Source organism: Gnatocerus cornutus, chromosome 5 (assembly GCF_029298725.1).
Source record: "Gnatocerus cornutus isolate USDA-ARS CGAHR chromosome 5, icGnaCorn1.1, whole genome shotgun sequence".
NCBI classification, from domain to species: Eukaryota; Metazoa; Arthropoda; class Insecta; order Coleoptera; family Tenebrionidae; genus Gnatocerus; species Gnatocerus cornutus.
The window spans coordinates 11,995,699-12,022,718 of NC_142237.1; the positions used below are offsets into that span (position 1 = coordinate 11,995,699).

The 27,020-nt window shown below is 32.1% G+C and overlaps 3 protein-coding genes across 3 annotated transcripts; all 3 read right to left on the reverse strand.

The window, feature by feature from the left end:
• Positions 1 to 7,487: 7,487 nt before the first annotated feature.
• Positions 7,488 to 9,579, reverse strand: LOC148174574 (phospholipase A2-like). The gene is made up of 3 exons (XM_088037035.1): positions 9,456 to 9,579; positions 7,612 to 8,170; positions 7,488 to 7,563 (listed from the first exon to the last, which is right to left on the reverse strand). The coding sequence occupies exons 1-3, from the start codon at positions 9,562 to 9,564 to the stop codon at positions 7,488 to 7,490; spliced, it is 744 nt and encodes a 247-aa protein (XP_087893161.1). The 5' UTR covers positions 9,565 to 9,579.
• A 7,160-nt stretch (positions 9,580 to 16,739) lies between these two features.
• LOC148174575 (phospholipase A2-like) lies at positions 16,740 to 17,969 on the reverse strand. The gene is made up of 4 exons (XM_088035862.1): positions 17,659 to 17,969; positions 17,339 to 17,611; positions 16,968 to 17,280; positions 16,740 to 16,919 (listed from the first exon to the last, which is right to left on the reverse strand). Exons 1-4 carry the CDS (start codon positions 17,741 to 17,743, stop codon positions 16,844 to 16,846), a joined length of 747 nt encoding a protein of 248 aa, XP_087891988.1. The 5' UTR covers positions 17,744 to 17,969; the 3' UTR covers positions 16,740 to 16,843.
• A 2,108-nt stretch (positions 17,970 to 20,077) lies between these two features.
• On the reverse strand, positions 20,078 to 26,985 carry LOC148174576 (uncharacterized). The gene is made up of 3 exons (XM_088036144.1): positions 26,821 to 26,985; positions 20,485 to 21,229; positions 20,078 to 20,434 (listed from the first exon to the last, which is right to left on the reverse strand). Exons 1-3 carry the CDS (start codon positions 26,830 to 26,832, stop codon positions 20,289 to 20,291), a joined length of 903 nt encoding a protein of 300 aa, XP_087892270.1. The 5' UTR covers positions 26,833 to 26,985; the 3' UTR covers positions 20,078 to 20,288.
• Positions 26,986 to 27,020: the final 35 nt, after the last annotated feature.

Genomic DNA, 27,020 nt, shown 5'->3' on the forward strand with positions numbered 1-27,020 from the left:
ATATTAAATTTGTCAAGTACGGAAACATCTTTCTGCAAATGTTATGGGTAAAACAAAAATATTTTAACATGGCGTCTATCTGACTTCTGTTACTTTCTAGGGCGTGCTATGTATTGCTGTGGTGATCTTCAAAAACAACTTATTAGATGATCTTCTGCATCCTCTCGAATTTTGGCCAGTGGACTTTGTCGACGAGGAAACAACCACGAAAATAAGAAACGAAGCACGAATTCTTCACCACTGTGCAATTTTGTACATTACAATGGGAGTTTCTTGGGCGACTTTATTTCTTTATACGACTCAAAACGAAGCTAAAAATAACTTACTAGTTTTACTTCTTCAGAGATGGTTTCCTGATCACTTTTTTCCAACACTTCTATTTAAGTTGACATTTTTGGTGGTCATATTACCTATGATGGTTCCTGCTTGCGATATTATTTTTGGATTACAACAAATAAAATTTCAGATATACTTGTTATTGAGTTTAATAAGAAAAATATCGAATGGGTTTAGTCAAGACGACGAATTTTTAATCAGAAATAAGTTGTATCAGGCAACGATCGAACGAAGGCTTATATTTCTTATTAAAAGACATTCTGAAATTTTACGGTAAAATGGTAAACTTACCGTGTTGCTCTATAATTTTAGAAATTTTGTATTTGTAGAATGCTAAGCTATGCTTTAAATGAGATGAATAATATGATAGTTGTTTACAGTTTTGGCGGAATTGCAGTTGGTCTAGGCATTGCTCTTGCTTTCTTCCAGGTAAAATAAAATTATGTGAATTGTTAAGACTGACTGTTAGCAGATTTCCGGAGAAACCTCGTCACTAGAACTCTGGCGGTTAATATTATATACCACCACCACGCTTATCCAGTTTTGTAGTATAGTAGGCTCTGGACAGTCTCTGGAAAATGAGGTAAAATCTATGAGTTTATATTACACTTAATTGGCAAAAAAATCTATTCTAGACTAGAAATATATTTGCTTTTTTCACCCAATCAAATTGGTATGCATGGATTCCAAGAAATAGAAGAATACTGCTAACTATTTTGAGTAAGTGTACTAGAACTCGAAAGTTTCAGTTTACCGAAAATATTGCCATCAACAATCGATTGGGAATGGCGGTAAATATTCGTAGATATAAATTAGTGATTTTAATCGAAATTTTTCAGATCTGTAGAGCTGTTTATTCTGCAGTCTCAATTTATGTTAACGCTGTTGAATAATTAATTAACGTTTCAATGTGTAAATAAACTTAATTTATTGATTACCAGTAATAATTATAGTTTACTTTTCGCCACTAGTCACGAAATGTGTTAAAAAGAAATGTCAGATCTTTATTTTTAAGCAATTTTGACTGCTAAATTAAAAAAAAAATGTATTAAACACGAGGCAAAAGTGTTCAATCAATTACACGACTTGTTTAGGTTTTATAGAAGAATTTGCCTCCTGATCCTAAATTGGAAGTCCGGTTTGCTCCATCAGGTCTGGACTCATCACTGTTCATTACTCTTTCCACCACGAATTTTACTCTAATTTAAATTGAATTTATTTCTTTCATAGTTTAGATTCTAAAGTTCTAAATTCTCGGTTTCTTTCGTTTTTAGGTTCATCAGTTTTTAGCTTAAGGTTTGAAGTCTTAAAAAGCCCAAAGTTTATTTCCAAAATCTTCAGTTTTTAGTCTTCAAGCTTTGAGGCAAAAGCCTTAAAGCGAAATCCAAACTAAGTACCTAAAATATTTATTTTGTTGTAAGATTTATTAGACTGATGATGAAGATTCTGTTCCAAAAACTTGAAGAATCTCAAGATCATGAAAATTAATTGTCAGCGAAGACGCAACAAAATAATGTTAATTAATAAAAGTAATAAATAATAATTGTCGCCAAAACGCCACATTTTTTAACAAACTTTTTAGGTCGATTCCTCGCTTGCTTTTTGAGCAAACTTGTATTATTTGGACTCATTTTACTCAGAATTTCACGCAGATTTTTAATACAGACTCAAAGTTCACGTACAACAACAAATTTTGTCTGAATTATGGCCGATTAAAGCTTCGGATAGTTAATTTTATTTTTCGCATTTTTGAGCAAAATATCTCGGAAACTTCTACAGCTAGAAAGAAAAGGTTTGCGCCATAGTTTTTTTCGCGTTTTATCTCGCTTATTTTTGTAGCAAACTTGCGGTTTGAGGCTCATTTTACGCAGAATTTCATGCAAATTCCAAATGTAAAAATTTAACTGTTTTGAAAAGAAAGTGTTTTTTGAGCACTCCGTGTTTACTTTTGTCCTATTTTCAATTTTTTTGCGTTTTTTTAGGACATAAAATCAGTTTTTTAAAAATATTATTAGGATTTAGGTCATTTCACTTTAAAAATGTCTTTTTATTACTCCAATAAAAAAAATCTAAAATTTGTTAACTAAAATGTAATTGAAACTTTTATATTGCTTATTATCCTTTTAATTTCTTCCAATGACGAAAGTTTCATCCTTCTTTCTTTTCTTCTTATAAACTTTTCTTAGAATTTTGTGTAGTTTTCTTTTATTTTTCTTGTATTCATTCATTTCTCACTTTTTTTATTTTCCATTATCATTATTTTTAATTAATATTAACTAATTGACTAAGATGTGCACAAGGTAATAACAATAGCTATTGTCCAACTAGTTAAGTGTTAACGTAAATGGAAACAACAGAATAAAGTCCTCTACAAATCTAAAAAAGTCAAAATTAAAATCTGCGTTTTATCAACATTATGAACATTTACCGCCATTCCCAATCGATTATTTATAGCAATATTTTTAGTAAACTCAAGTTTTCGAGTTCGAACACAGTTGCTCAAAATTATTAGAAATGTTCGTCTATTTCTAGGACTCCATTCATGCCAATTTGATTGAGAAAACAACGCGAAAATATTTCTAAACTGAAACATTTTTTTTTTGCTAATTAATTTATTCGATTAGTCGAAATATTTTACCTCATTTTCCACAGACTGTCCCGACCATATCATACCACAACTTTGAGTAAGCACACTACTTGTATAAAATATGAATCGCCCAATTACCATTGATGGAGATTCCGCGGAAATCTAATAACACCAATCAACGTTAATCATAAATTAAAAGTGAGTTTTACCTGGAAGAATCCAAGAGCAATGGCTAAACCGACAGCAAACCCTCCAATACTGTACACAACTATCAAATAATTCATTGCCTTTAATGCATTTGTTAGTAATCTGTAATAAAAAATGTTTCTTCAAATTAACGAGCAACATGGTAAAATTACCCCAACACTTCAGAATGTCTTTTAATGAGAAATTTGAGTCTGCGATTAACAGTTGCTTGGTATAGCTCATTCCAAATTAAATGCTCGTTGTTTTGATTGAAACCACAGGAGATTTTCTTGATTAAGCTTTCAAACAAATATATCTGAAATTTTGATTGTTCAAGTCCAAAAATAATATCACAAGCAGGAACCATCATTGAAAATACGCTCACTAAAAACGTCGACTTAAACAGAAGTGTAGGCAAAAAGTGATGACTAGGAAACCATCTCTGAAGAAGTAAAACTGGTAAGTTATTTTCTGCTTCGTTTTCAGTGGTGTGAAGAAGACAAGCGGCCCAAAAAATTCCTATTGTAATGAACAATGAAGTACAGTAATGAAAAATCGTTGCTTCTTTTCGTATTTTCTCTTTAGTTTCCTCACCGGCAGAGTCCACTGTCCAAAATTCAAGAGGTTGTAGAAGGTCATCCATTAAATTATTTTTGTAGATCACTACCGCCATACAAAGCGTGGCCTTAAAACGGAAGTATGACGCTATGTTAGAAAATGTATTTATTTTTACCCAGAACATTTGCAGAAAAAAAGATCCGTACTTGACAAACTTAATGGTTGTGGGTTGTGTAACAAAAAAAAATGTGTGGATGCATAAAACCGTCACATAAAACCATAAAAGTCCCTTGAAAAGATTTTTCAAAGGTTGAAAATGATAAATTTTATATCCTAAGATGTAGGGCAGTCGCAAAAGATCGTTTTTGGTGTCATTTGCTGAAAGTGATGAAAAAACTTTCAAAAATTTTAATTTTTCTTTACAAACACGTTTCATGGTAAAAACGTGGCTACAACATTAGTTGTCTGTCTTGAAAATAAAAGTTATTTGTAGATTAATTGGTTTATTAAAGCGAACTGAGGAGCTTCCTTTTAATAAATTACTGGAAAATTATTGTCGTTATGTTATTTTTCACTTAACATTGACTAACAATAGTTTGAAAAGGGCATATTTATTATTCAGCAACGTTGAACGAAAATTGCTGCTAGATTGATAAATTAGTGAGAAGTTCTTATCAAACAAGTTTTTTATTTTTAAGGATAATAACAGAATTAGAGGCGTGTGAAATATCGGGTTGTCGCCAGAGTGCCAAAATTTTGAAGCTTTGGAACGGACTTTATCTCCGGAATTAAGGCAAATATAAAGAAACCCTTTTCGAAATCGATTTCTTCGCGATTTTTTATCTTAGAAATCGGTCTTATTAGATAGTTCGAGTTTAAATTTTTCATTTTTTTAGCTGTTTTTTGGTCTCTATTTCAGACACGGTTTATATCTCGTTTATTTATAAAGCACTTTTAAAGTATTGATGCTTAATTTACGCAGAATTTCACGTTGAATCTAAAAAAAATCGGTCCACAAATAACTGAGTTATGAGCGATCAAAGTTTCAGATATTGAATTTTGAATTGGAAATTGTTTAAAGCTCAATATCTTCGAAACTACAAAATATTTTGAGAAACGGTTTTTACCATCGTTTTTCTCGGGTTATTTTACTTAAGAATCTGCCCTCAAAAGTCAAAAATTCAATAGTCAATTTTTTGGGGAAAAAAATTTTGCGACTCAATCGATGAAAAATTTTCAATTTTTTGTTTTTTGATTGTCTCTCGTAAACAACTTGCCCGATCGATCTGAAATTTGGCCAGTAGATAGATCTTGAACTCCGCTTTCGATCAATACAAATTCAATAATACTAAATACAGTTTTCGCCCTGAAACAGCGGCTTAAATGATTCTAAAATCAGTCTCTAAAAATATAATTCGGGCGATATCTCGGTTATTTGTTGAGGAAATTTGAGTAATATAGACTCAATTTTTGTTTTTCTTGTCGGTCAATAAATATCCGAGTTAGAGGAGTTTGAAATTTCGGGTAGACGCTAGAAGACTGAAATTTTGGAGGTTTAAAAACGATTTTGCTTCATATCTCCGGTATTAAGATAAATATTAAAAACCGTTTTTAAAAACAATTTTCTCGCAATTTTTTAACTTAAAATTCGGTTTTACAGAGCCTGATAATCAATTTTTTCGCGGAAAAAAATTGCGACTCAATCGATAATTTTGTTTATTTCAAAACTTTACGCAGTTTACAAAATAGGGCAAATTTTAATAATTTTAATAATTACAGGTAATCATACAACAGTGTTAACATAAATTGAGATAACGGAATAAACAGCTCTACAAATCTAAAAAGTTTAGGTTAAAATCACACTTTTATAATTATGAATATTCACCGCCATTCCTAATCGATTGTTTATGGCAATATTTTTGGTAAACTGAAACTTCCGAGTTCTAGTACACTTACTCAAGATAATTAGAAGTATGCGTCTATTTCTTGGAGTCCATGCATACCAGTTAGATTGAGTAAACAACGCGAATATATTTCTTGTCTGAAATAGATCTCGTTGTCTGTGTCAACTCAACTTGAACATTTTACCTCATTTTCCAAAAGCTGCCCTGAGCCTATTATACTGCAGAATTGGATAAGCGCAGTGTTGGTAAATAATATTAATCTCCAAATTTCTAGTAAAGAAGAATCTCCAGAAATCTGCTAACACAATCAGTTCTAACAATTAAAATCATATCGTACCTGGAAGGATGCAAGAGCAATGCTTAGACCAATTGTAAATCCCCCAATACTGTACACAAGTATCATATTATTCATCTCATTTAAAGCATGGCTTAGTATTCTACAAATAAAAGATTTCTAAAATTATGAAGCGGTTTGTTAAAATTACCTTAAAATTTCAGAATGTCTTTTAATGAGAAATTTGAGCCTTCGTTCAATCGTCGTCTGATACAACTCGTTTCTGATTAAAAATTTATCGTCTTGACTAAACCCATTCGATATTTTTTTTACTAAACTCAGAAACAAGTAAATCTGAAATTTTGTTTGTTGTAATCCGAAGATAACATCGCAAGCAGGAACCATCATCGGAAAAGCGACCACCAAAATTGTCAACTTAAAAAAGAGAGTAAATAAGAGGTGATGATCAGGAAACCATCTTCGAAGAAGTAAAACTGGTAGGTTATTTTCTGCTTCGCTTTGACCCGAGTAAAAAACTAAAGTCGCCCAAAAAATTCCCATTGTAATGTACACAATCGCACAGTAGTGAAGAATTCGTGCTTCTCTTCTTATTTTCGTGGTAGTTTCTTCGTCGACAAAGTCCACTGTCCAAAATTCGAAAGGATGCAGAAGATCGTCCAATAAGTTATTTTTATAGATCACTACAGTCATGCATAGTACACCCTACAAAGTAACAGAAGTAAAATAGACAGAAAATATAAAATATATAATAGTAAATAATAATAAATATAAAATAGAAAATGTCTGTCATACCCAGAAGATTTGCAGAAAAAAAGGTCCGTACTTGACAAATTTAACATCAGTGGATTGTGTGACGAAGAAAAATATGTGGATACATAAAATCAGACCATAAAACCACAACAGACATTTCAGTAGAATTTTCAAAGGTTTGAACTGGTAGATTTTGTATCCGAAGATATAAGGCAGTTGTAAAAGATTGTTTTTGATTAGATTAGATCTCCAGAATTTCGGTTTATGTTTACAAAAACGTTTCATGGTAAAACCTTGGCTACAACTAGGTCTTTCAGCCTGACTTGTAGATCGATTAGCTGATTAGACCAAACTAATAAGCTCTCTTTAAATAAATTATTGGAAAATTATTGCTGTTATGCTATTAAATACTACAAATATTACCAAAATAGTCAATACGGTATACAGAGGCACTATTAGGATTAGAGAGAAAATAATTTAAAGGTAAATTTGTTTCCGCTGAAAATTTCACTAGTGAAAATTTCCAAAAAAAGTTTGCTCTGATTGGTTTATTTGAAAAAATTAATGTCTCTTATTGGTCGAATCTATGGTGAGTTGAATTCTCACTGTAAAACGTGGCTACAACTGATAATTCAAATCTGGTTTCCAAAGCCAAATACACCAAATAACTATAGTTATAGTCATTTAAAATTCCAGGAATTAAATTTTCCTGTTTTTCGTCTAAAACTGAGAACATAAATTTTCCAAAACTTAAAGAACCAAAATACTTGGAAACCTAAAAGCCCTAAAATTTTAACAATAATTCCACTTTTGTTCGCAATCTCTCTATTCTATTCAACATTAAATTAACGATCAGAATTAATTTGACACGCTAAAACGGAGGAGAGTCAAACCACTGGTACACCTTATTCCTTTTGGTATCCTTTCTATATTTGACACACTTCCTTCTGAAACAAACAGTTATAAGCGCCAAAGCTTCAAAAGACAAACCCTACTGTTTCTTTTCCAAGCAGTCTATAATAGGAAAATCCTTCCTAAAACACTGCGGCCCCAAAACAGTGAAATACGAAAACCCAATCCTGTTAGCAACAGAACTCTTCGCGCCCTTCAAACACTCATAAAACTTGTCGTCACAATCACAGTGCGATCTGGTAAAGAGACCTGTATTTTCCAGACCATACTTCTTTGATTCTCCTGGTATTCCATCAGGACACATATCATGTTGTCGACAACAACGATCGACACTTGCAAATCTCCCTAAATCTTCGTAGGAAGAGGAAATATTTCCTTGTCCGCACCACTTAGTTCCTGGATAAATCACCTGGAGGTTGGACTGAAAACTAGTCTTGTTGGCACTCAATCCTGTGGCTGTAGAAAAGCTTCTTTTAATTGTGTCGGTAAATTGGCTGAGATGTTTTGTGGTCTCTCGAATGATATCACGACCTATAAAATCAAAATTTCCGTTCTCTTTTGCTGGTTGTTTTTCAGTGGTCGTGTTTTGTTGTCCGAAGAAATTCGAAGCGATTGGATTGACGAGTTTCCCCCCCTTAAGGTCTGGAAACGATGAATATATGATCTTTCTACTTTCTGCTTTCGGTTTTGGTTTATTTTGTTGCTGTTGCATTAAAATTACCAGAGTTACAAACTTTAATAACATTTTTTGAAAAATTTTTACCGCGTTTGTAGAATAAAAAAATCCAAAATTTATATCGTTGGACCTAGAATTTTGAAATTTTGCACCAGTTAGTAACAAGGTCGAAATTAGTAACTACAGAAAATTTTATTGCTGTTGCGTGAAAATTACCAGAGTTACATCCTTTCATATTTTTTTTTTGGAAAATTTTGCTTTGCCTTAACAATAAAAATTTTAAAATTTGTATTGTTGGATCTACAATGTGGCAATTTGGCACACTTTATAAACAAGCTTGAATTAGTAGCTTTTCCAAATTTATTTACTTTGGCATTAAAATTATCAGTTTTTTTTCGGTTTTTTCAAAAAATAAAATTTTCTAAAATCAGTCGCTTTTGTTCTATAAGTTTTTTGTACAATTAGAAAATACTCTTAAATTAGTAACCGCTTCAAATTTCATTGTTGTGGCGTTTAAATTACCAGAGTTACAAGCTTAGTACAATTTTTTGGAAAATTTTGCTCCACATTCTGAAAAAGAATCTAAAATTTAGCTTGTTTAACTTACAATTTTCCAATTTGGCACAGTTAATAAGCAAATTTAATTTAGCAACTTCTACAAATTTAGTTGTTTTGTCGTTAAAACTATTAGAGTTACAACCCTTAAGAACGCAGTGTTTGGTTCATTCAAAAAATAAAAATTTTGAAAATAAGTCGCTTTAGCTCAATAATTTTGAAATTTGGCACAATTGATAACTAGTTCTAAATGAAAAATTTGCCTAAATTTCATTGCTGTTGCATTAAAATTACTAGAGTTACAAGATTTAAAAACATTTTTTGAAAAAGTTTGCTTCATTTTCAGAATAAAAATTTCAAAACTTATATTGTTGGTTAGATAATTTTGCAATTTGGTTAATAAATAAGTCTAAACTAGTAACTCCTTTAAATTTAGTTACTTTTTTGTTAAAATTACCCTAGTGACAAACCTTAAAATAATTTTTTTGCGGTTCATTCAAAAAATAAAAATTTCTAAAATCAGTACTTTCTGCTTAATAACTTAGTAACAAAGTCGAAATTAGTAACTACTGAAAATTTTATTGCTGTTGCGTTCAAATTATTAAATTTATATTACAATTTATTATTTATTTATTAAAATTATACAAGAGAAAATTTAGGAGTACATATATTGTAAAAATAAGTTAAATTGCAAACCTCTTATGACGAAACAATCTCCTTCCTTAATAAATGTGGCCGAAAAAAACATTCCAAATGGTATCACCCACGATTTTAAGAGCATTTTAAGGCATGAAGAACTAAACATTCACTTTTCACAAACGTTCCGGTTTGCTGGTACTGATTTATGTTCTGAAATAGTACAAAAGTTATGTCCTTGTTTTTTCATACATTTAATATTGTTGTTTACTACAATGTGTCAACGCTTTTATTAAAAAAAAAATTATAACAGAACGTAAAATGAAAGAACACGGAAAAATAAGACTTAAGCAGAATCCAAAGGAAGAGGATCAGTAAACTGTGTCTATAGCACATCCAAAAAGCATTTCGGTCAAGCTGCGATTAGACACACAAAAAAATCTTTAATCTATCTATACTAAATCCTTGAATAAAGTTTGTTTGGTCGAGTTAGCTTAGGGCCCGACCCAGGTATTAGTTACCTAATGATAATAAAATTTAACGACGACAATAATTTTCTAATAATTTATGAAATATATCATATAAGTTCCATCAAACAATCGATCTTCAAACTACTTTTAACGGAATGTGAATATTCAGTTGCCTTGAAGGTTTTACGATGAATTTGTGTGAGAATTTTTCGGAACTATTTTCATCGTTTCTTACAAATTGCACCAATAACGATCTTTTACAACTGCCTTATTTTTTAGGGTATAAAATCTATCATTTCAAACCTTTGAAAATTGTACTCAAGTCTCTGTTATGGTTTTATATACTTGTTTTAAGTCTTCACGTATTTTTCTTCATCACACAACCCACTGATATAAAATTTGTCAAGTACGGACCTTTCTTTTTGCAAATGCTTTGGGTAAGATAATAATATTTTAACATGGCGTCTAATTATTTTATAGAGTGTGCTTTGTATGGCGGTAGTGATTTACAAAAATAAAATATTAGATGATGTTTTAAATCCTTTCGAATTTTGGACAGTGGACTCTGCCGATGAGGAAACAGAAGCGAAAATAAGAAAAGAAGCAAACATTCTGCACCGCAGTGTTATTTTTTTTACTCTCATAGGATACACTTGGATTTGTTTACTTATTTACCCGAGTGAAAAAGAAACGGAAAACAATTTCCCGATTTTACTTCTTCAGAGATGGTTTCCTGATCACCACTTTTTACCTACGCTTCTATTTAAGTTGACATTTTTGGTGACCGAATTATCGATGCTAGTTCCTGCCTGTGATGTTATTTTTGGACTGCAACAAGTTAAATTTCAGATGTATTTGTTTCATAGTCATATAAAAAAAATATCGGACGGAATATTTAATAATGAAGACGACTTTTTAATTTGGAATAAGCACTATCAATCGACGATTCAACGTAGACTCAAATTTTTGATCAACAGACATTCTCAATTTTTGAGGTAATTTTACCATTTTAAGTTTTTAATTTTAGAAATCATTTTTATTAAAGATTACTAAGTAACTGTTTGAAGATAATGAGTAACATGATAGTTGTGTTCAGTACTGGAGGTTTCGCAGTGGGTTTGAGTATTGCTCTGAGTTTCTTCAAAGTAAGATAATGAGTGCCTTGATTATTATTAATTATTAATTATTGTTTTTAGATTTCCAACAAATCGCCATCACTAGAAATTTGGCGATTAATTTTTTTTACAAGTACTTCGCTTGTTCAGTTTTGTTGTTTAATAGGATCGGGAGAGTCTATAGAGAATGAAGTAAAATTGGTCGGACTATTAAACATTTTATTAAGTAGTAAAAATTGTTTTAGACTAGAAACATATTTGCTTCATTTACCCAATCAAATTGGTATGCATGGACTCCTACAAATAGACGAACACTTTTGGTTATCTTGAGCAACAGCGTCCGAACGCCGAAAATTGAGTTTATTAAAAATGTTGCCATAAACAATCGACAGGGAATGGCGGTAAATAATTACAATTACTGAAATTAAGCTAAAAGAAATATTAATCGTTTAGGGTGACTGTGACGCTTATATAATTAACTGTGTCCGATTGAAATGCATATTTTAAAATTAATTTCAGGTGTCAGAATTGCACCATTTCTGCAGGGTTTTTATGTGCAAAATTTATTTCTGGTCAAGTCAAGGGAAAGAGTGTAGTTTTTTAACAAACTTGCCAAGTTTTATCTTCATATCTCAAGGAATAATGTATATTTTTAAGTCAAACACTGCAACTTCAAACAGATTTGGAAAAAAAAAACGTAGCTTGATAACGGCGCGGCTAAAAATTTAAAACTTGATTTATTTAAATAGCTTATTTAAACTCATTACTAAAAGAATAAATGCGGCCCTTCAAAAATGGTGCACTCCTGTTCACTGAAATTAATTTTAAAACGCTGATTTTAAACTAAACTTTTCAGATCTGTCGAGCTGTTTATTCTGCTGTCTCAATTTACGTTAACACTGTTCAATGACTTATCTTTGAAGTTATTCTAACACGGAAAAAACACTTTAGTTTGGCTTACCAAAAGACTAACAAATAATTTTATGAGCTGAAGAATCTGGAAAACTACTTCTGAGACTTTAGACATCAAATTTTGACTTTAAGATTTGGAAAACCTACACAAAAAACATAGTTTTGTGCAAGTTTATTGTTAAAATTTGTTTGCATTTCTAAATTGTATCTTTATTAAAATAAAATACTAATCACACCTAAAAAATCGTAATTTCATGACTAAAACTTAAACTTGCGCAGTCGATATCTCATCTATTTTTGGCACTTGCGTTATTTAGCCTCATATGACGCAAAATTTTGCGCAGATTTTAAATCCAAGCTCAAAATCTACGCACAACCAGAAATAACCGAGTTATGATCGTTTAAAGTTTAAAAAAATTGATTTTTATTTTTCAAATTTTTAATGTTTGATATCTCCGAGACTACGACAGATAAAAAGAAACTGTATTTTTCTCTGATTTTCTCGTGCTTTTCTCTTTTAGAAGTCGCTATCAAATACCCAAAGTTCAATGATCAATTATTTTGCGAAAAAAATTTCTTACTCAATTAATGAAAAAGTTTGAATTTTTTGTTTTTGGGTCGCCACTTGTAAACTATTCGACCAACTAATCTAAAATTTGACCATTTGATAGATGTTAAGCTGCTCTTGCAATTGATAAATAACTCAAAGATATTAAACGTTGTTTTCGCGTCGAACAAAATTATTAAATATTACCCCAAAAAGATCCCTTGAAAACAGATTTTGATCAATATTTAATTTATTTCTTAAGCAAACTCAAGTTATTTGTACTTATTTAACGCAAAACTTCACACAGAATCCAAAACTGAGTGAATTTTTAACGTACGTCAATATATAATTGAGTTATGGCTGTTTGAAGTTTTGGGTAGTCGCCAGAAGGCAAAATTTTTGGAGGTTCGAAAGTTTTTCTCGTTTTTCGTTTTTCTCGCGATTTTTTAGTTAAGAATTCGTTCGCATTTTTACATTTTTTTACATAGTTAAAAACTATTAACTTATTTTTGTCTTAACTTATAAATCGACTCTTGAGTTAGGCTTAAGTTATAGAAATAGCCAACATAATTTTACAGTGTTTAAATTAGAGATCACGCACGCATTTGAAGCCAGTAAATCGACGAAATCGGACAGAGAGTTCGATCTAGTTATTTCGAAAAACAAGCAAGGAAAGTGAAGAAAACTAACAATTTTAACAGATGACGTTTTTTACATTAGTAGAACTCACGATCGCTAAAAAGCGGCACATTTCTACTTGTTTTCAACACCAACAACGATGTTATATTCATTTGTGGAAACCCACAATTTTGGGTCATAAAATTAAGTAAGTTAACCAAAATATGAAATGAATCGTTATCGTCGTTATGTTAATGATGATATAACGACGATTGTAATTTTTCAATAATTTATGAAATATGTTATAGTTCTGTAAACGAATCGATCTTCAATTGACTTTAAAGCTTAAACCGAAAGTGAATAGCCAGTTGCTGAAAAATTTTACCATGAAACGTTCCTTTGAGAATATTTCGAATTTTTCCAAACTTTTTTCATCATTTCTTTCAAATTCCACCAGAAATGATCTTTTACAATTGCCCTATTTTTTAGGGTACAAAATCTATCATTTTAAACCTTTGAAAAATCTACTTAAGTGTCTGTTGTGGTTTTATGGTCTGATTTTATGTATCCACATATTTTTCTTTGTTACGCAACCCTTTTTCTGCAAATGCTTTGGGTGAGACATCAATAATATTCCAATATGGTGTTCAATTTATTAATTTATAGTGCGTTCTGTGTATGGCCGTGGTAATCTACAAAAATAACTTAATGGACGATCTTTTACATCCTCTTGAATTTTGGTCTGTGGACTCTGCCGATAAAGAAATAAAAACGAAAATAAGAAATGAAACAACTACACTACACTACTGTGTTATTTTTTCTACTCTAATAGGATATACTTGGATTTGTTTACTTATCTACCCGAATGAAAGAGAAACGGAAAACAATTTACTAGTTTTACTTCTTCAAAAATGGTTTCCTGATCACCACTTTTTACCTACACTTTTATTTAAGTTGACATTTTTGGTCAGCATATTACCGATGCTGGTTCCTGCTTGTGATATAATTTTTGGAGTGCAACAAGTAAAATTTCAGATGTATTTGTTACACAGTCTTATCAAGAAAATATCCCATGGGTTTAATGAAGAAGACGAATATTTAATTTGGAATAAGCACTACCAATCGACGATTGAACGCAGACTCAAATTTTTGATCAACCGACATTCGGAAGTTTTGGGGTAATTTTACCATTTTGATTTTTTTAATTTTAGAAACCCTTTTTGTTGAAGATTACTAAGAAACTGTGTAACGATAATAAGTAACATGATAGTTGTGTACAGTACTGGAGGTTTCGCAGTGGGTTTGGGTATTGCTCTGGGTTTTTTTGAGGTAAGATAATGTCTTAATTTTTATTAACTATTAATTATTACTTTTAGATTTCTAACAAATCGTCATCACTAGAAATTTCGCAATTGATTTTTTATACAAGTAGTGCGCTTGTTCAGTTTTGTTGTGTAATAGGATCGGGAGAGTCTATAGAAAATGAGGTAAAATCGGTCGAATTTTCAAACAATTTAATAACCAGTAAAATTATTTTAGTCTAGAAAAATATTCGCTTTATTTACTCAATCAAATTGGTATGCATGGACTTCTACAAATAGAAGAACACTTTTAGTTATCTTCAGCAAATGCGTCCGAACTTCAAAACTTGAGTTTTCCAATAATGTTGCCATAAACAATCGGCTGGGAATGGCGGTAAATAATTACAATTATTAAAACTAGCCTTAAAAAATATTAATTATTTACGGTGGCTGTGACGCCGTTATAATTAACTGTGTCCGAATGAAAATGGTGCACTCCTGACCATTGAAATTAATTTTAAAACGCAGATTTTAAAGTATACTTTTCAGGTCTGTCGAGCTGTTTTTTCTGCTGTCTCAGTTTATTTAAATACTGTTCAATAACTTATTTTTCAAGTTATTGTGACTCACCGAAAATACACTTTATTTGGCTTACCAAAAAAGCAACGATAAATTTTAGCATCCGAAGAGTCTGGAAAACTGCTCCTGAGACTTTTGGGATCAAATTTGGATTTTAGGATTTGGAAAACCTACACGAAGATACACAGTTTTGTTTTTTATTGTTAAAATTTGTTTGCATTTTTAACCTTTATCTTCAACAAAATAAATTACTAAGCGCACCTAAAAAAAAAATTCATAACTAAAACTGTCAAAATTCTACGGTCGATATCTAGTCTATTTTTGGAGCAGAATTTTGAGCAGATCTTAAATTCGGGGTCAAAATCTACGCACGATCTCAAATAACCGAGTTATGACCGTTTAAAGTTTGGAAGAGTTGATTTTTATTTTTAAAATTTTTAATGCTCGATATCTTCGAAACTGCGACAGATAAAAAGAAAAGGTTTGCGCCATCGATTTTCTCGTGCTTTTCTCCTTTACAAGTCGCAATCAAATACCTAAAATTAAATAAACAATTTTTTCTTAAAAAAAAATCTAACTCAATCGACAATTTTTTTTTTTGTTTTTGGCCGCCACTCGTAAATTATTTGACCTACTAATCTGAAATTTGGCCATTTGATAAATTTTAAGCTGCTTTTTCGACTGATAACTCAAAGGTATTAAACGTCGTTTTTGCGTCAAAAAAATGTATTAAAAATTGCCCCAAAAAGATTCATGTTTCGGTGCTCAATATTCGGACAGATAGAAGATTATGATTTTCGCCATCGTTTTGTGCAAGTTTATTGTTAAAGTTTCTTTACATTTCCAAGCTTAATCTTTATTCAAATAAATTACTAATCACACATAAAAAAATGAAAAAAAATCGTTTCTTTGTCAAAAATGTATGACTAAAACTGACAAATTTTGCAATCGATATCTCGTCTATTTTTAAGACAAACTTACGTTATTGTAGCTCATTATACGCAGAATTTCGCGCAGACTTCAAATCTGGGCTCGAAATTTATATTTGACTACAAATAACCGAGTTATGACCGTTGTTATGAGTTGTTTAGAAGAGTTGATTATTATTTTTTTAATTTTGTATGCTCGACATTTTCAAAACTACGACAGATAAAAAGAAGCTGGTTGCAACATCGTATTTTTTTGTGTTTTTCTCCTTTAGAAGTCGCACTCAAACACCCAAAATTCGATGATTGATTATTTCGCGAAAAAAATGTTCAACTTAATGAAAAATTTTCAATTTTTTGTTTTTTGACTGCCACTCGTTAACTATTTGATCTACTAATCTGATATTTAGTCAATTGATAGATTTTAAGCTGCTCTTTTAATTGTTGTATAACTCAAAGATATTAAATGGTGTTTTTGCGTTAAAAAAAAATATAAAACATTACCCCAAAAAGATCTCTTAAAAACAGATTTTGATTAATATCTCGTTTATTTGTGAAAAAAAACTCAAGATATTTGTGCTTATTTAACGCAAAACTCTTACGCATAATCCAAAACCGGACGAATTTTAAACGTACGTCAACAAAAAATTGAGTTATGGCTTTTAGAAGTTTGGGAAGTTGTCAGAGAGCGAAATTTTTGATGGTTTGAAAGTTTTGGTGCTCAATATCTCCGAAACTATAACGGATGCAAAGATATGATTTTTGCCATCGTTTTTCTGGCAATTTTTTTGTTAAGAATTTGTTCAAATTTTCAAATTTTTTACTTACTGCTAAATCGACATATTGAGTTAAATTCAAACAAAGAAACACAACAAGTTTAGTACAACGTTTATTGTTAAAAATGTGTTCGCATTTTCCAGCATTATCTCCACTAAAATAAATTACTAATCACACATAAATAGTTAAAATTTGTCGCTCCACTAAAATGGAGGACTATCGAACCACTGGTACACTTCGTCTTCGCTGGTATCTTGCCGATATTCCACACACTTCCCTCTGAAACCACAACAGTTAAAACTGAGAAAACCGCGTGAAAAATCTTACTTTTTCACGTCCAGACAGTCAACAACAGGGAAATCCTTCCGGAAGCACTGCGGCCCCAAAACAGTGAAATACGTGAATCCAATACTATTACCAACAAGATTCTTCGCCTCTTTCAAACACTCGTAAAATTTCTCGTCGCAATCACAGTGCGATCTGGTAAACAAACCAGTATTTTCCAGACCATATTTGGTGGAATCCGCCGGCATGGCATCCGGGCACATATCGTGTTCCCTACAACACCGATCCACGCTGGCGAACTTCCCCAAGTCGTCATACGACGTGGAAATGTTCCCGTCTCCACACCACTTAGTCCCTGGAAAAAACCCAATGAACATACACCTCCAGAGCGATAATAAATTAATACAACAGACCTGGATAAATCGCCCGGAGTCTGGATTTAAATCCGTCCACGGATCCTTCGGAGAGCGTCTTATTGCAGTCTAGACCTTGGGTGACTTTCGAGAAGGTTTTTTTGATGGTCTCCGTGAACTCGTTGAGTTTTTTAGAGGTGCCTCGGATGATATCGCGACCAAGAGAGTCGAAGTTTCCGTGTTCTTTCGCTTCAAACTCTTCTTCGTCGGTGGTGTTGTCTTTCCCCGGGAAAACTGAAGAAATTGGCTTGACGATTTTGTCCATGACGAAGTCTGAAAAACCGTCTTGAGATGGAAGAATTAAAAGTCGAGTTACACACCTTTGATGATGAAAGATTCGCCCTTGTCAATCAGCGCGAAGCTGAAAAAAATCGCTAATAAAATCACCCACGATTTTAGCAACATTATTGTATAAAGTAGGAACAACACAAATTGCTTGCTTTTAACTTAACAGTAATAAACACGCCGATATGCAGATAATGACTGTTTTTTGCACCACACTTCTGAGATTATAAATACGAAACTGCCGGCCTTGATTGTTTCCTAGTTTAATAAATTATAGAACAATTACGAGAAGTAATCTTTCTTTTCGCTCAAAACTAAACGAAGTCACGCAAGTTTACGCAGAATGTCTTTCAAACGACTAATTTAATTAGCCGGTGTGGTGGCGAGAATGGAAATAACGGAGGGATTTTCGACCTTCTGTCCACAGTTTTTGCCGGTTTAGATTTTCAAGCAAAAATTGGTGGTTTCTCCGAGGAAGGACAGAAACCACAGTTAATCATTGTCGCAGCTACTGACGAGTTGGAGGTATTTACAGTGGGATTTTCCTGTGATGAGCAGGTTTTGACGGATGAAGACGGGAAAGGGAAGTGGAGGAAACAATGACTTGGGACTGAAATTTTCCGAAGGTTTTGAAAAAAAAATAAAATTTACATACTTACCTACATATTTAAAATAGTTTTAATTGTTGCAAAGTAATGTAAAGAACTGATAAGATTTCTTTCTAGGTAGTGCCTCTAATTTAAATTATTATTAAAACGTAGAAGAATTTAATTTTATTTATTTTTTTAAGAATTTAATTTTATTTATTTTTTTTCACACGCTCAAGTTTACGTGTCGTTTATTTTAAATCGACCCATCAAGGCCTTTTTGTGTGTTAATATACTCTTTGGTGTACAACCCAATGCCTTAAGGCTTTCCAAAATTCTCAATTCCTAAAAAATGTCTAAAAAAAATCTCGCTCAAAATCTATAAAAAATTAGCAAAATTGCGGATATTTTTTGTAAAAAATCGTAACTACGGTGGTTTTAGTACTATTACGATGAAATTTAAGGAGAATGCTATTTTTTACAATTTAATTATTTCTACCAAATTTTACAATTATAGGCCAAGAGAAACAAATTTTAAAAATTTTTGTTATCAAGTCAATATAAAAATTTTAGATATTTTTCGTAAAAATTCGTTACTACTGTGGTTTTAGTACTAGCACAATGAAATTTGGAGGAAAGGCTTTTTTTACAAACTAATTATCCTTGCCAAATTTCAAAATAGTGGACTAAAAGGGACCAAAATCTTAAAATTTTCGTTTTCACGTCAGGCTAAAAATTTTGCGTATTTTTGGTAAAAAATCGTAAATTCGGTGGTTTTAGTAAGAGGTAGATTTAGAGGGAAAAAAAATTAGAAATTTTCGTTCTCAAGTCGGACTAAAAATTTTGCTTATTTTTTTGTAAAAATTTGTAACTACTAGGTGGTTTTAGTAGTATTGCAACGAAATTTAGAGAGAATGCTACTTGTTACAGACTAATTACTTGTCCCAAATTTCAAAATTGTAGACCCAGAGAGACAACAATTAGAAAATTTAGTTCTCAAGTCGGACTAAAAATTTTGCTTATTTTTGGTAAAAATTCGTAACTACGGTGGTTTTAGTACTATCGCAACGAAATTTGAAGAAAATGCTATTTTTTACAGACTAATTACCTCTAGAAAATTTCAAAATTGTAGACCAAGAGGAACAAAAATTTGAAATTTCCGTTTTCAAGTCAAAGTAAAAATTTCGGATGATTTTAAAAAATTCGTAGCTGCGGTAGTTTGAGCACTATTCTAATCAAATTTTGGGAGATTGTTATTTATTTTGGACATGCTTTTTAGCTCTGTCAAATTCTAGAATGATAGACCATAAGAAACAAATTTTAGAAATTTTTACTTGTAAGATGGACTAATTGATTTTCTTCGTATTTCCGTAAATTTTAGAGTTGTTTACTATTAAATCGCCACTATTCTTATCACTTTTAAACCTCATTATTACAGAACTGAAATACCCATGGGAAATAAACTGTGATAAACAGACATGTTTACCATAAGGTCACACGTAATTATTTATAAAATAAAATAAGAGATAAAATTTAAATTCCGCAGTGTGTAATAATAATAAATGTTAATTCACTAAATAAGCGCCAACAGACCTTGACACATTAAAAAACTGTTTTATCTAATTATCGCACAATATGAGAGCAATGTCAGTCAACATTTGTTTATTTATAGAGAATGAAGTTTCTATTTTTATTATACTTTTTCTACTCACGTATTAAAAATGTCCCGTCCCAGTGATGCCCCGTGATAGAAAAAGTGTAGTATGCAACACGACGTTTATAAAACTTGTTACATAACACGCTATTATAACACTAAAACGAAATCTGCTTCGCTCGTGCGTTAATTTTTCCCAAATAAAACCACCTCCACAGTTACTTCACTTTTATTCTATTGGAACTCTATTGCAACAAGTAAAATTTGAGTATGGCAGTGTAGAATTAATACAATAAAATTATCCTATAGCAATAACGAATACAACCAGTTGACGTGAATTTTTGATACGTAGTACCTACAGGAGAAATTATTTATTAAATAAAACCTAGCCTCTAATTACTGATCCAGAACCACCTCGAGAGCGTTAAACTCGCCTCTTCAAGGCTTCTTCTCTTAAAGCTATCAACACCGGGGACTCCTTCGAATTGGTAAACTGCTCGATGTGCGTGATGGGCTGCGTCGACTGAACTATTCCCGCAGGAGCCAGAAGAATCGGCGGGTTGCGGTTTACTGGAAAAAAGTGTTAAATTGTCTTCCGACCACTTCTTTGGTGGTTTTACCTAATTCGTCGTCGTCTTCATCGATGGTGATGACCGGCTCAGCCTCCTTGTCGGGGAAATCGATGATGGTAACATTCTTCGGGGGCAAAAACGGTTCGCTTTCTACCACCACCGCCTGGGTGTCCGGGATGTCCACAACCCCATTGGTGTTAACATAGTCAAACTTAATGGGTCTGGTGGGGACGGCGTACACCACGTTAACCGCAATGGGAGTGTCCACCGAAACGAAACTGTTGTAGCTAACTGGGGCTATGACCGCCCCAACACTTATTGGGATTCTCAGACCTTCGTGGACGATTAAAATCTCGGAAGGAAACAAAATGCTGCTTTTGAGACTATAGACAGTGATGGGCTTCTCTAAAGAGATCTTCACAGCTGGAGTACACTGAAGAAGTTGGTTTTTCTCAGTCTTGATGGTCACCATGGGCTTCTTCTTCGAGATGTTCATAATGTGGGCTTTGTTAACAGTATTCATGTTGTTCTTTGAGACGACGAACATCGGCACGACTGTGAATCTGTTGGTGATGGAATACGGCACTTCGGCGAGAACATTGAGGGTGGGAAGAATGTCGGGGGCGGCGAGATAAGATGTTAGAGCGGGGTCTTCTAGAACGTCCGAGAATGTGGGAACTAATGGCGAGTAATAAGGGAGTTGACTGGCATAGTTCGAGTACCTGAAGAATTTGTAGTAAGGGTTGTAGAGGTGGGGGTGGCTAGAGACTATCGTGATCGCTATGCAGAGTATCTGGAAACAGAAAAAATTCGCATTTCCAGACGTTGTAATAGTCCTTGCATGACTGACTTGATGGACGATAATTACAATAAATGACTTTGCCTATTATTACTGCTAAAAAAGTTAGTTATTACTAGTACCCTCGAGGCAAATTGTTGAACTCGCACTTTTTGTTGGACGAAATAAATTTGACCCAAAATTAAGGACGCAATTTTGCATTGGATGTATCCGACTGTAATTAAATCTGTTTGGATTTTCTTCGGTGACACGTGGCTTCATGCATTGTTCTTTGACCTTTGAGTTGTTTGTTTAGTCATATTATTAGTTTTATGTAATTAAACTTGGAAACATTGAAATGTAGTTTTATAAAAACAATACTAGGCAATGGAGGTAATTTCCGATAATTGCGATAAATCAGTCGTTTATTATCGGATCGTGTGTGATTGGCGTCACTTCTAAACCATCAAACAAAAGTTCAAATTTTGTTATAAATAAATTGCGTTTAATTTTTTTTGGTGTTGTCATTCGTTGTTGTCTGCAAAAGTCGCAAACACTGAAAATGTTTTGTTTTATTGATCGCTATTTTAGTGACCAGAGATTTCAATATTAAGCGACGAAGCATTTTATTTAGGTATTAAAAATTCGAGAATTCTACCGCACAGCTGCAATTTTACCGTCTCAATTCTTTATTTTATGTTAACGCAAATTAACGCATTATTTAATGCTTGGTATTATAGGTTCGTCGTCTATTATGTTAAAGTCTCCAAGTAACACGAAAACTACGTCAAACTTCTGCGGTCGATATCTCGCTTTTTTTGGAGTAAACTTGTGTTGTTATACATCATTTTAAGCAAATTTTTCTGCAGATTTCAAATCTGAGATTGGAATTTAGATCCGACAACAAATAATTGAGTTATTGTCGATCAAAGTTTCAGATAGTTGATTTTCATTTTTTCTCGTTTTTCTTAATTTTTAAAGCTAAATATCTTGGAAACTATTACAGATATTGAGATGCGGTTTGAGCCATCGTTTTTTTCGGCCCATTTTACGTTTGAAAAAGTGCTCAAAAACCCAAAATTTAATAGTCAATTTTTCGCAAAAAAAAATTCGACTCAAACAATGAAAATTTTTCAATTTTTTGTTATTTGGCCATCCGTAACTCGTACACTATTTGTCCGATCGATCTCAAATGACCAGTAAATAGATCTCGAGCTCCTCTTTCGTTTGATATAAACACAAAGGTATTAAACGTAGTTTTCACCTTGAAAACAGTGATTGAAAATCACCCCAAAATGACCTTTTTAAAATAGTTTATGCGCAATGCCTCGTTTATTCATTATGAAAAATTAACAAATTTGGACTCATTTTACGCAGAATGTCACGCTGAATTCAAAACCGCAAGATTTTTTAATTTTCGTCAACAAATAACTAAGTAATGGCCGTTTAAATTTTCGGGTTGTCGCCAGAGGGTCAGATTTTGAGGGTCCGAAACAATCTGTGCTTAATATCTCGGAAACTACGACAGATTGAGAGAAACGGTTTTTGCCATCGTTTTTCTTGCAATTTTTTAGCTAAGAAATCGTTCTTAAATTTTCTAAAAGTCAAAAATTTATTTTTTTTGAAAAAATTGCACGACTAAAACTATGTCAAAGTTTTGAAGTCAATTCTCGCTTGATTTTTAAACAAAATTTTTTAAACAAAATTGTCAAATTGAGTTATTGTGCGGAAATTCCAAATCTAGACTCGAAATTAACATATGGCAAGAAATACCTGAGTTATGCTCGATTAAAGTTTCAGAAAGTCAAATGTATCTTTATGACTAAAAGTATGTCAAAGTTTGAAAGTCGATATCTTGCTTATTTTTAGAGTAAACTTATTATAGCATTTGTATTTCCGGAATTGAAAACATAAGTACCTATAAGTGGCTTCAAATACGTTAAGCAGTAAAAATTTGGCCATGGAAAACCCATTCATGTATTATTTAGAAAAAACTTTCACATTTCCGTTAATTGACTTTACGAAAAAAAGAAAAATGAGCCAAACAACAAACATTGCATAGGCGGGTTCGAAAAAACTACAACAACCATCAAATTAATTATCAGCAGTTAAAAAGCCCACTTTATCAACCTGGGCGTTAAACCAGATTACATAATCACAACATTCATGATGAGCTTTGAAAGCAACCCACTGAAAAAATCTAGATCAGCTCCTCCCGATAAGGAAATTACATCAACAGATCTAAGATATTATCGCTGAATATAAAACACCCAGTCCGCACCATCGCCCACCACGGCGCCCACTTTCACTTGCAAACCCAGTCAAATAAATGCACAGAGCACAGGTTCAGGGCTCCTGCCAATGTCATTGCCGACCATCAACCTCTGTGTTATTATTTACGATTATTCGGTGGTTTTATTGGGGACAGTTCGTGGGAAAGATTTTAGGGCACGTCGATTTACGACTTTTATAATGAAGAACAATGCTCGCCTCCGTCGGTTTTTGGTGGCAAATTCTCGAGTAATGAGTGTGAACTCGAGTACAGTTACGGGGAGGTGCGCCCACCGGTGAACCCGGAGGATCCCGCTATTATCTCACCCAAAATAGAATTCCGATAAAAACAATAATTAGCTCGGCTTAATACGTTTTTTACGACATTTCGGCATAAATAACAAGGCCGTCCGTCGTATCAACCAGACGAATTTCCTGAATCGAGCAAGGACAAGCGTTGGTATGCAATTATCTGAAAATTTTAAACGGGGAGAAAAAACTTGAAATGGAAAAATTCAGTGCGTTCAACTTTACATGTCATTAATTATTCGAGACAGATTGGGTTTCGATGTGACATGCTAAAATCGATAAGTTTGGGTTCGACATGGTTTTGAACCGGGAAAACCAAAAATGATGGGTTGATGAGGTTTTGTTTTATTTAAGGAAATTCCGAATGAAACAAATATTAAATATTGAAATTTTTACATACAAAACTATTTATATTAAAATTCGTATCTTGGCTAGTTTTTAAGTTCTGACTATGAAAATTAAGCAAGTTACTATTTTTAAAGTGTTTCTTAACTGTGTCAAAATACAAAATTTTAGAACAAGAAATTCGAAAATTTAATTTTAGGAGAAACCAAAAGTTTTTTACTTTTTTTCATTAAAGTTTGTATTCTTGGTAATTTTTGCGTTAGGAAATAAGTGGAAGTTAGTATTTTTAAAGTGTTCATTAACTGTGCCAAAGTACAAAATTTTAGAACAAAAAATGGAAATTTTAAAAAAAATTTAGAAAGAACCAAAAGTTTTTTACTTTTTTTTTTTTAAATTCGTATCTTTGTTAGTGTTCACGTTATAACTATGGAAATTAGAGGTTTACTATTTTTAAAATGTTTATTAACTATGCTAAAATACAAAAATTGAAGAACCAAAAATAGAGATTTTAGAAAATTTTATTTTAAGACAAACCAGAACTTTTTTACTTTTTTTATTAAAATTCGTATCTTTGTTAGTTTTTACGTTATGACTAGGAAATTTAAGGAAGTTATTGTCATTACAGCGTTTATTAACTGTGCCAAAATACAAAATTTTAAAACAAAAAATGGAGATTTTTAAGAATTTTATTTTAGAACAAATTTTATTATTTTTTTTTAAATTAGTATATTTTATAGGTTTTACGTTATGACTATGAAATTTGAAAAGGTTACTATTTCTAAAGTGCATATTAACATTACCAAAATATAAAATATAAAACAAGAAATCGAGATTGTAGAAAATTTTATTTTGGAACAAACGAAATTCTTTTTAATTTTTTTCATTAAAATTTGTATCTTTGTTAGTTTCTAACTTATGACTATGAAATTTGCGGACGTTACTATCTCTAAAGTGTTTATTAACATTGCTAATGTACAAAATTTTAGAACAAGAAATGAAAATTTTAGAAATTTATATTTTAGAACAAGCCATTTTTTTTTATTAAAATTCGTATCTTTGTAAGACAACGTTATTACTATGAATTTTACGGAGGTTATCTACTATTTTTAAAGCGTTTATTAACTGTGCCAAAATACAAAATTTTAGAACAACAAATGGAGATTTTAGAATTTTTTTTTTAAACAAATAAAATTTTTCTTTATTTTTTTCATTATAATTTGTATCTTTGTTAGTTTTTTAGTTATGACTATAAATTTTACAGAGGTTACTATTTTTAAAGCTTTATTAACTGTGCCAAAATACAAAATATTAGAACAAATGGAGATTTTAATTTTTTTTTTAAACAAGCCAAAAAGTTTTATTTTTTTTTTATACAATTTGAATCTTTGTTAGTTTTTGTTTAAAATTTGCGGAGGTTACTATCTATAAAGTGTTTATTAACTGTGCCAATGTACAAAATTAAAATTCTAAATTTTCGAAAAAAAAAATACCATTTTTTTTTTGGAATTGTTTTTTTTTAAAAACAGAATTAATTATTTTCTCAAACAAAGGAAGTAATTTGCTTATCAAACTTCTAAACCTGTCCACACCGGTACTTCTCGATAATTCTAATGATACTTCTCATTTTCCAATTCAAAAACATCATTTGAAAAAGAAGTAGAAAGACAAAGAAAATGTAAAAAAAGTATCTAATTTGAATGCGCTTCGTCTTGGCCCATGTCCTCCCATTTTCCCAAAACCGGCTTTTCCACTCGCTTATAAATCAGTTCTGACTGACTGAATTTTTCACACCTTAATACTACCAACATGCGCTAAAATTACAACGAACCCAAACCCGACACGCAACAGCCATTATCGTCTTTTTTCTCTCAAGCCTTTAGCGACATTTTTTGATAACGACTTCGACATGAAAATTAGCCTGAAATTAGTATTCTCTCGATAATTTAACATTTATTCGACAAGACGTCGCTGCATTTCAAGCCCGTAAAAAATCAAATTAATTTTATAGCCGCTCATCGAAAAAATGTATTTGACCACTGAGGATGTTATGATTACAGTGCAGGATTTCAGAATCCGGTTGTATCAATGCCGAATTCTTAAGCGGTTTCAGGTTCCTTCACTGATTGATTGAAGTTCGAGGAAAAAAGGTGCGAACTGAGAAAATCAGTAAAGCGTGTAATTTCATGGCAATAAATTAAATTAAATTAAAGAGCCTGTAATCAATTAATTAGGCACCAAAGCTGTCCTTAAATGTCACTATTTTCACATGGAAGTGAACCAAACTGGCTCCACAAGTTTCAAATTAACGTCGATTTTATCTGTGCGCGCATTTTTCCGAAATCTCCCAGAATTGCTTTTAAAAGGTCAAAATCTTAATCTTGGCAATGAAAAAACCCAATTTACGACAACATAAAGCGCTAAAAATATGGCAAATAAAGAAATGTAGCCTGTGCGAGCATCGAAGTCTCCACGAATGCTCGCATTGAAGTCTCCATAAATCGTGAGAATTGGAAGCTCGGAGCGTGTTTAAAACAGAAAAGCTAATTACTTCGTGTCCACAAATCGAGCAGAAAGAAGACCAATTACCAGTCCGATAATTACCCGTTGACGGACAAAGATAATTAAAGCCGCGCAATTAACATAACTAGTCGCAGAATGAAGAACTGAATTTTGGTACTCACAATCGACTTCATGTTGGCCGCACTGACTGATTTGTCGGCACACAAACACTTCAGCAAACCAGCAGACTGAGAATATGAGATTCCATTTCTCTGGATTTATACCAAGCCCACACCCCACTAAATCCGAAATGCAGCTGGACGTTCTTGTAGGTCAAGATTTGATAACGGTCGCTGCTGACATCTGGACTTGAAATTTCTTC

Coding starts and splice junctions, on each gene's coding strand:
- LOC148174574 (XM_088037035.1), bottom strand. CDS start 9,564: ATGTTTAGTTCTTCATGCCTTAAAATGCTCTTAAAATCGTGGGTGATA. Junction 8,171..9,455: donor AGATTGTTTCGTCATAAGAG/GTTTGCAATTTA, acceptor CATCGTTTCCAG/ACCTTAAGGGGGGGAAACTC. Junction 7,564..7,611: donor GACTGCTTGGAAAAGAAACA/GTAGGGTTTGTC, acceptor TGTTTGTTTCAG/AAGGAAGTGTGTCAAATATA.
- LOC148174575 (XM_088035862.1), bottom strand. CDS start 17,743: ATGTTGCTAAAATCGTGGGTGATTTTATTAGCGATTTTTTTCAGCTTC. Junction 17,281..17,338: donor ACTCCGGGCGATTTATCCAG/GTCTGTTGTATT, acceptor GGTTTTTTCCAG/GGACTAAGTGGTGTGGAGAC. Junction 16,920..16,967: donor GACTGTCTGGACGTGAAAAA/GTAAGATTTTTC, acceptor TTGTGGTTTCAG/AGGGAAGTGTGTGGAATATC.
- LOC148174576 (XM_088036144.1), bottom strand. Junction 20,435..20,484: donor TGAAGACGACGACGAATTAG/GTAAAACCACCA, acceptor ACTTTTTTCCAG/TAAACCGCAACCCGCCGATT.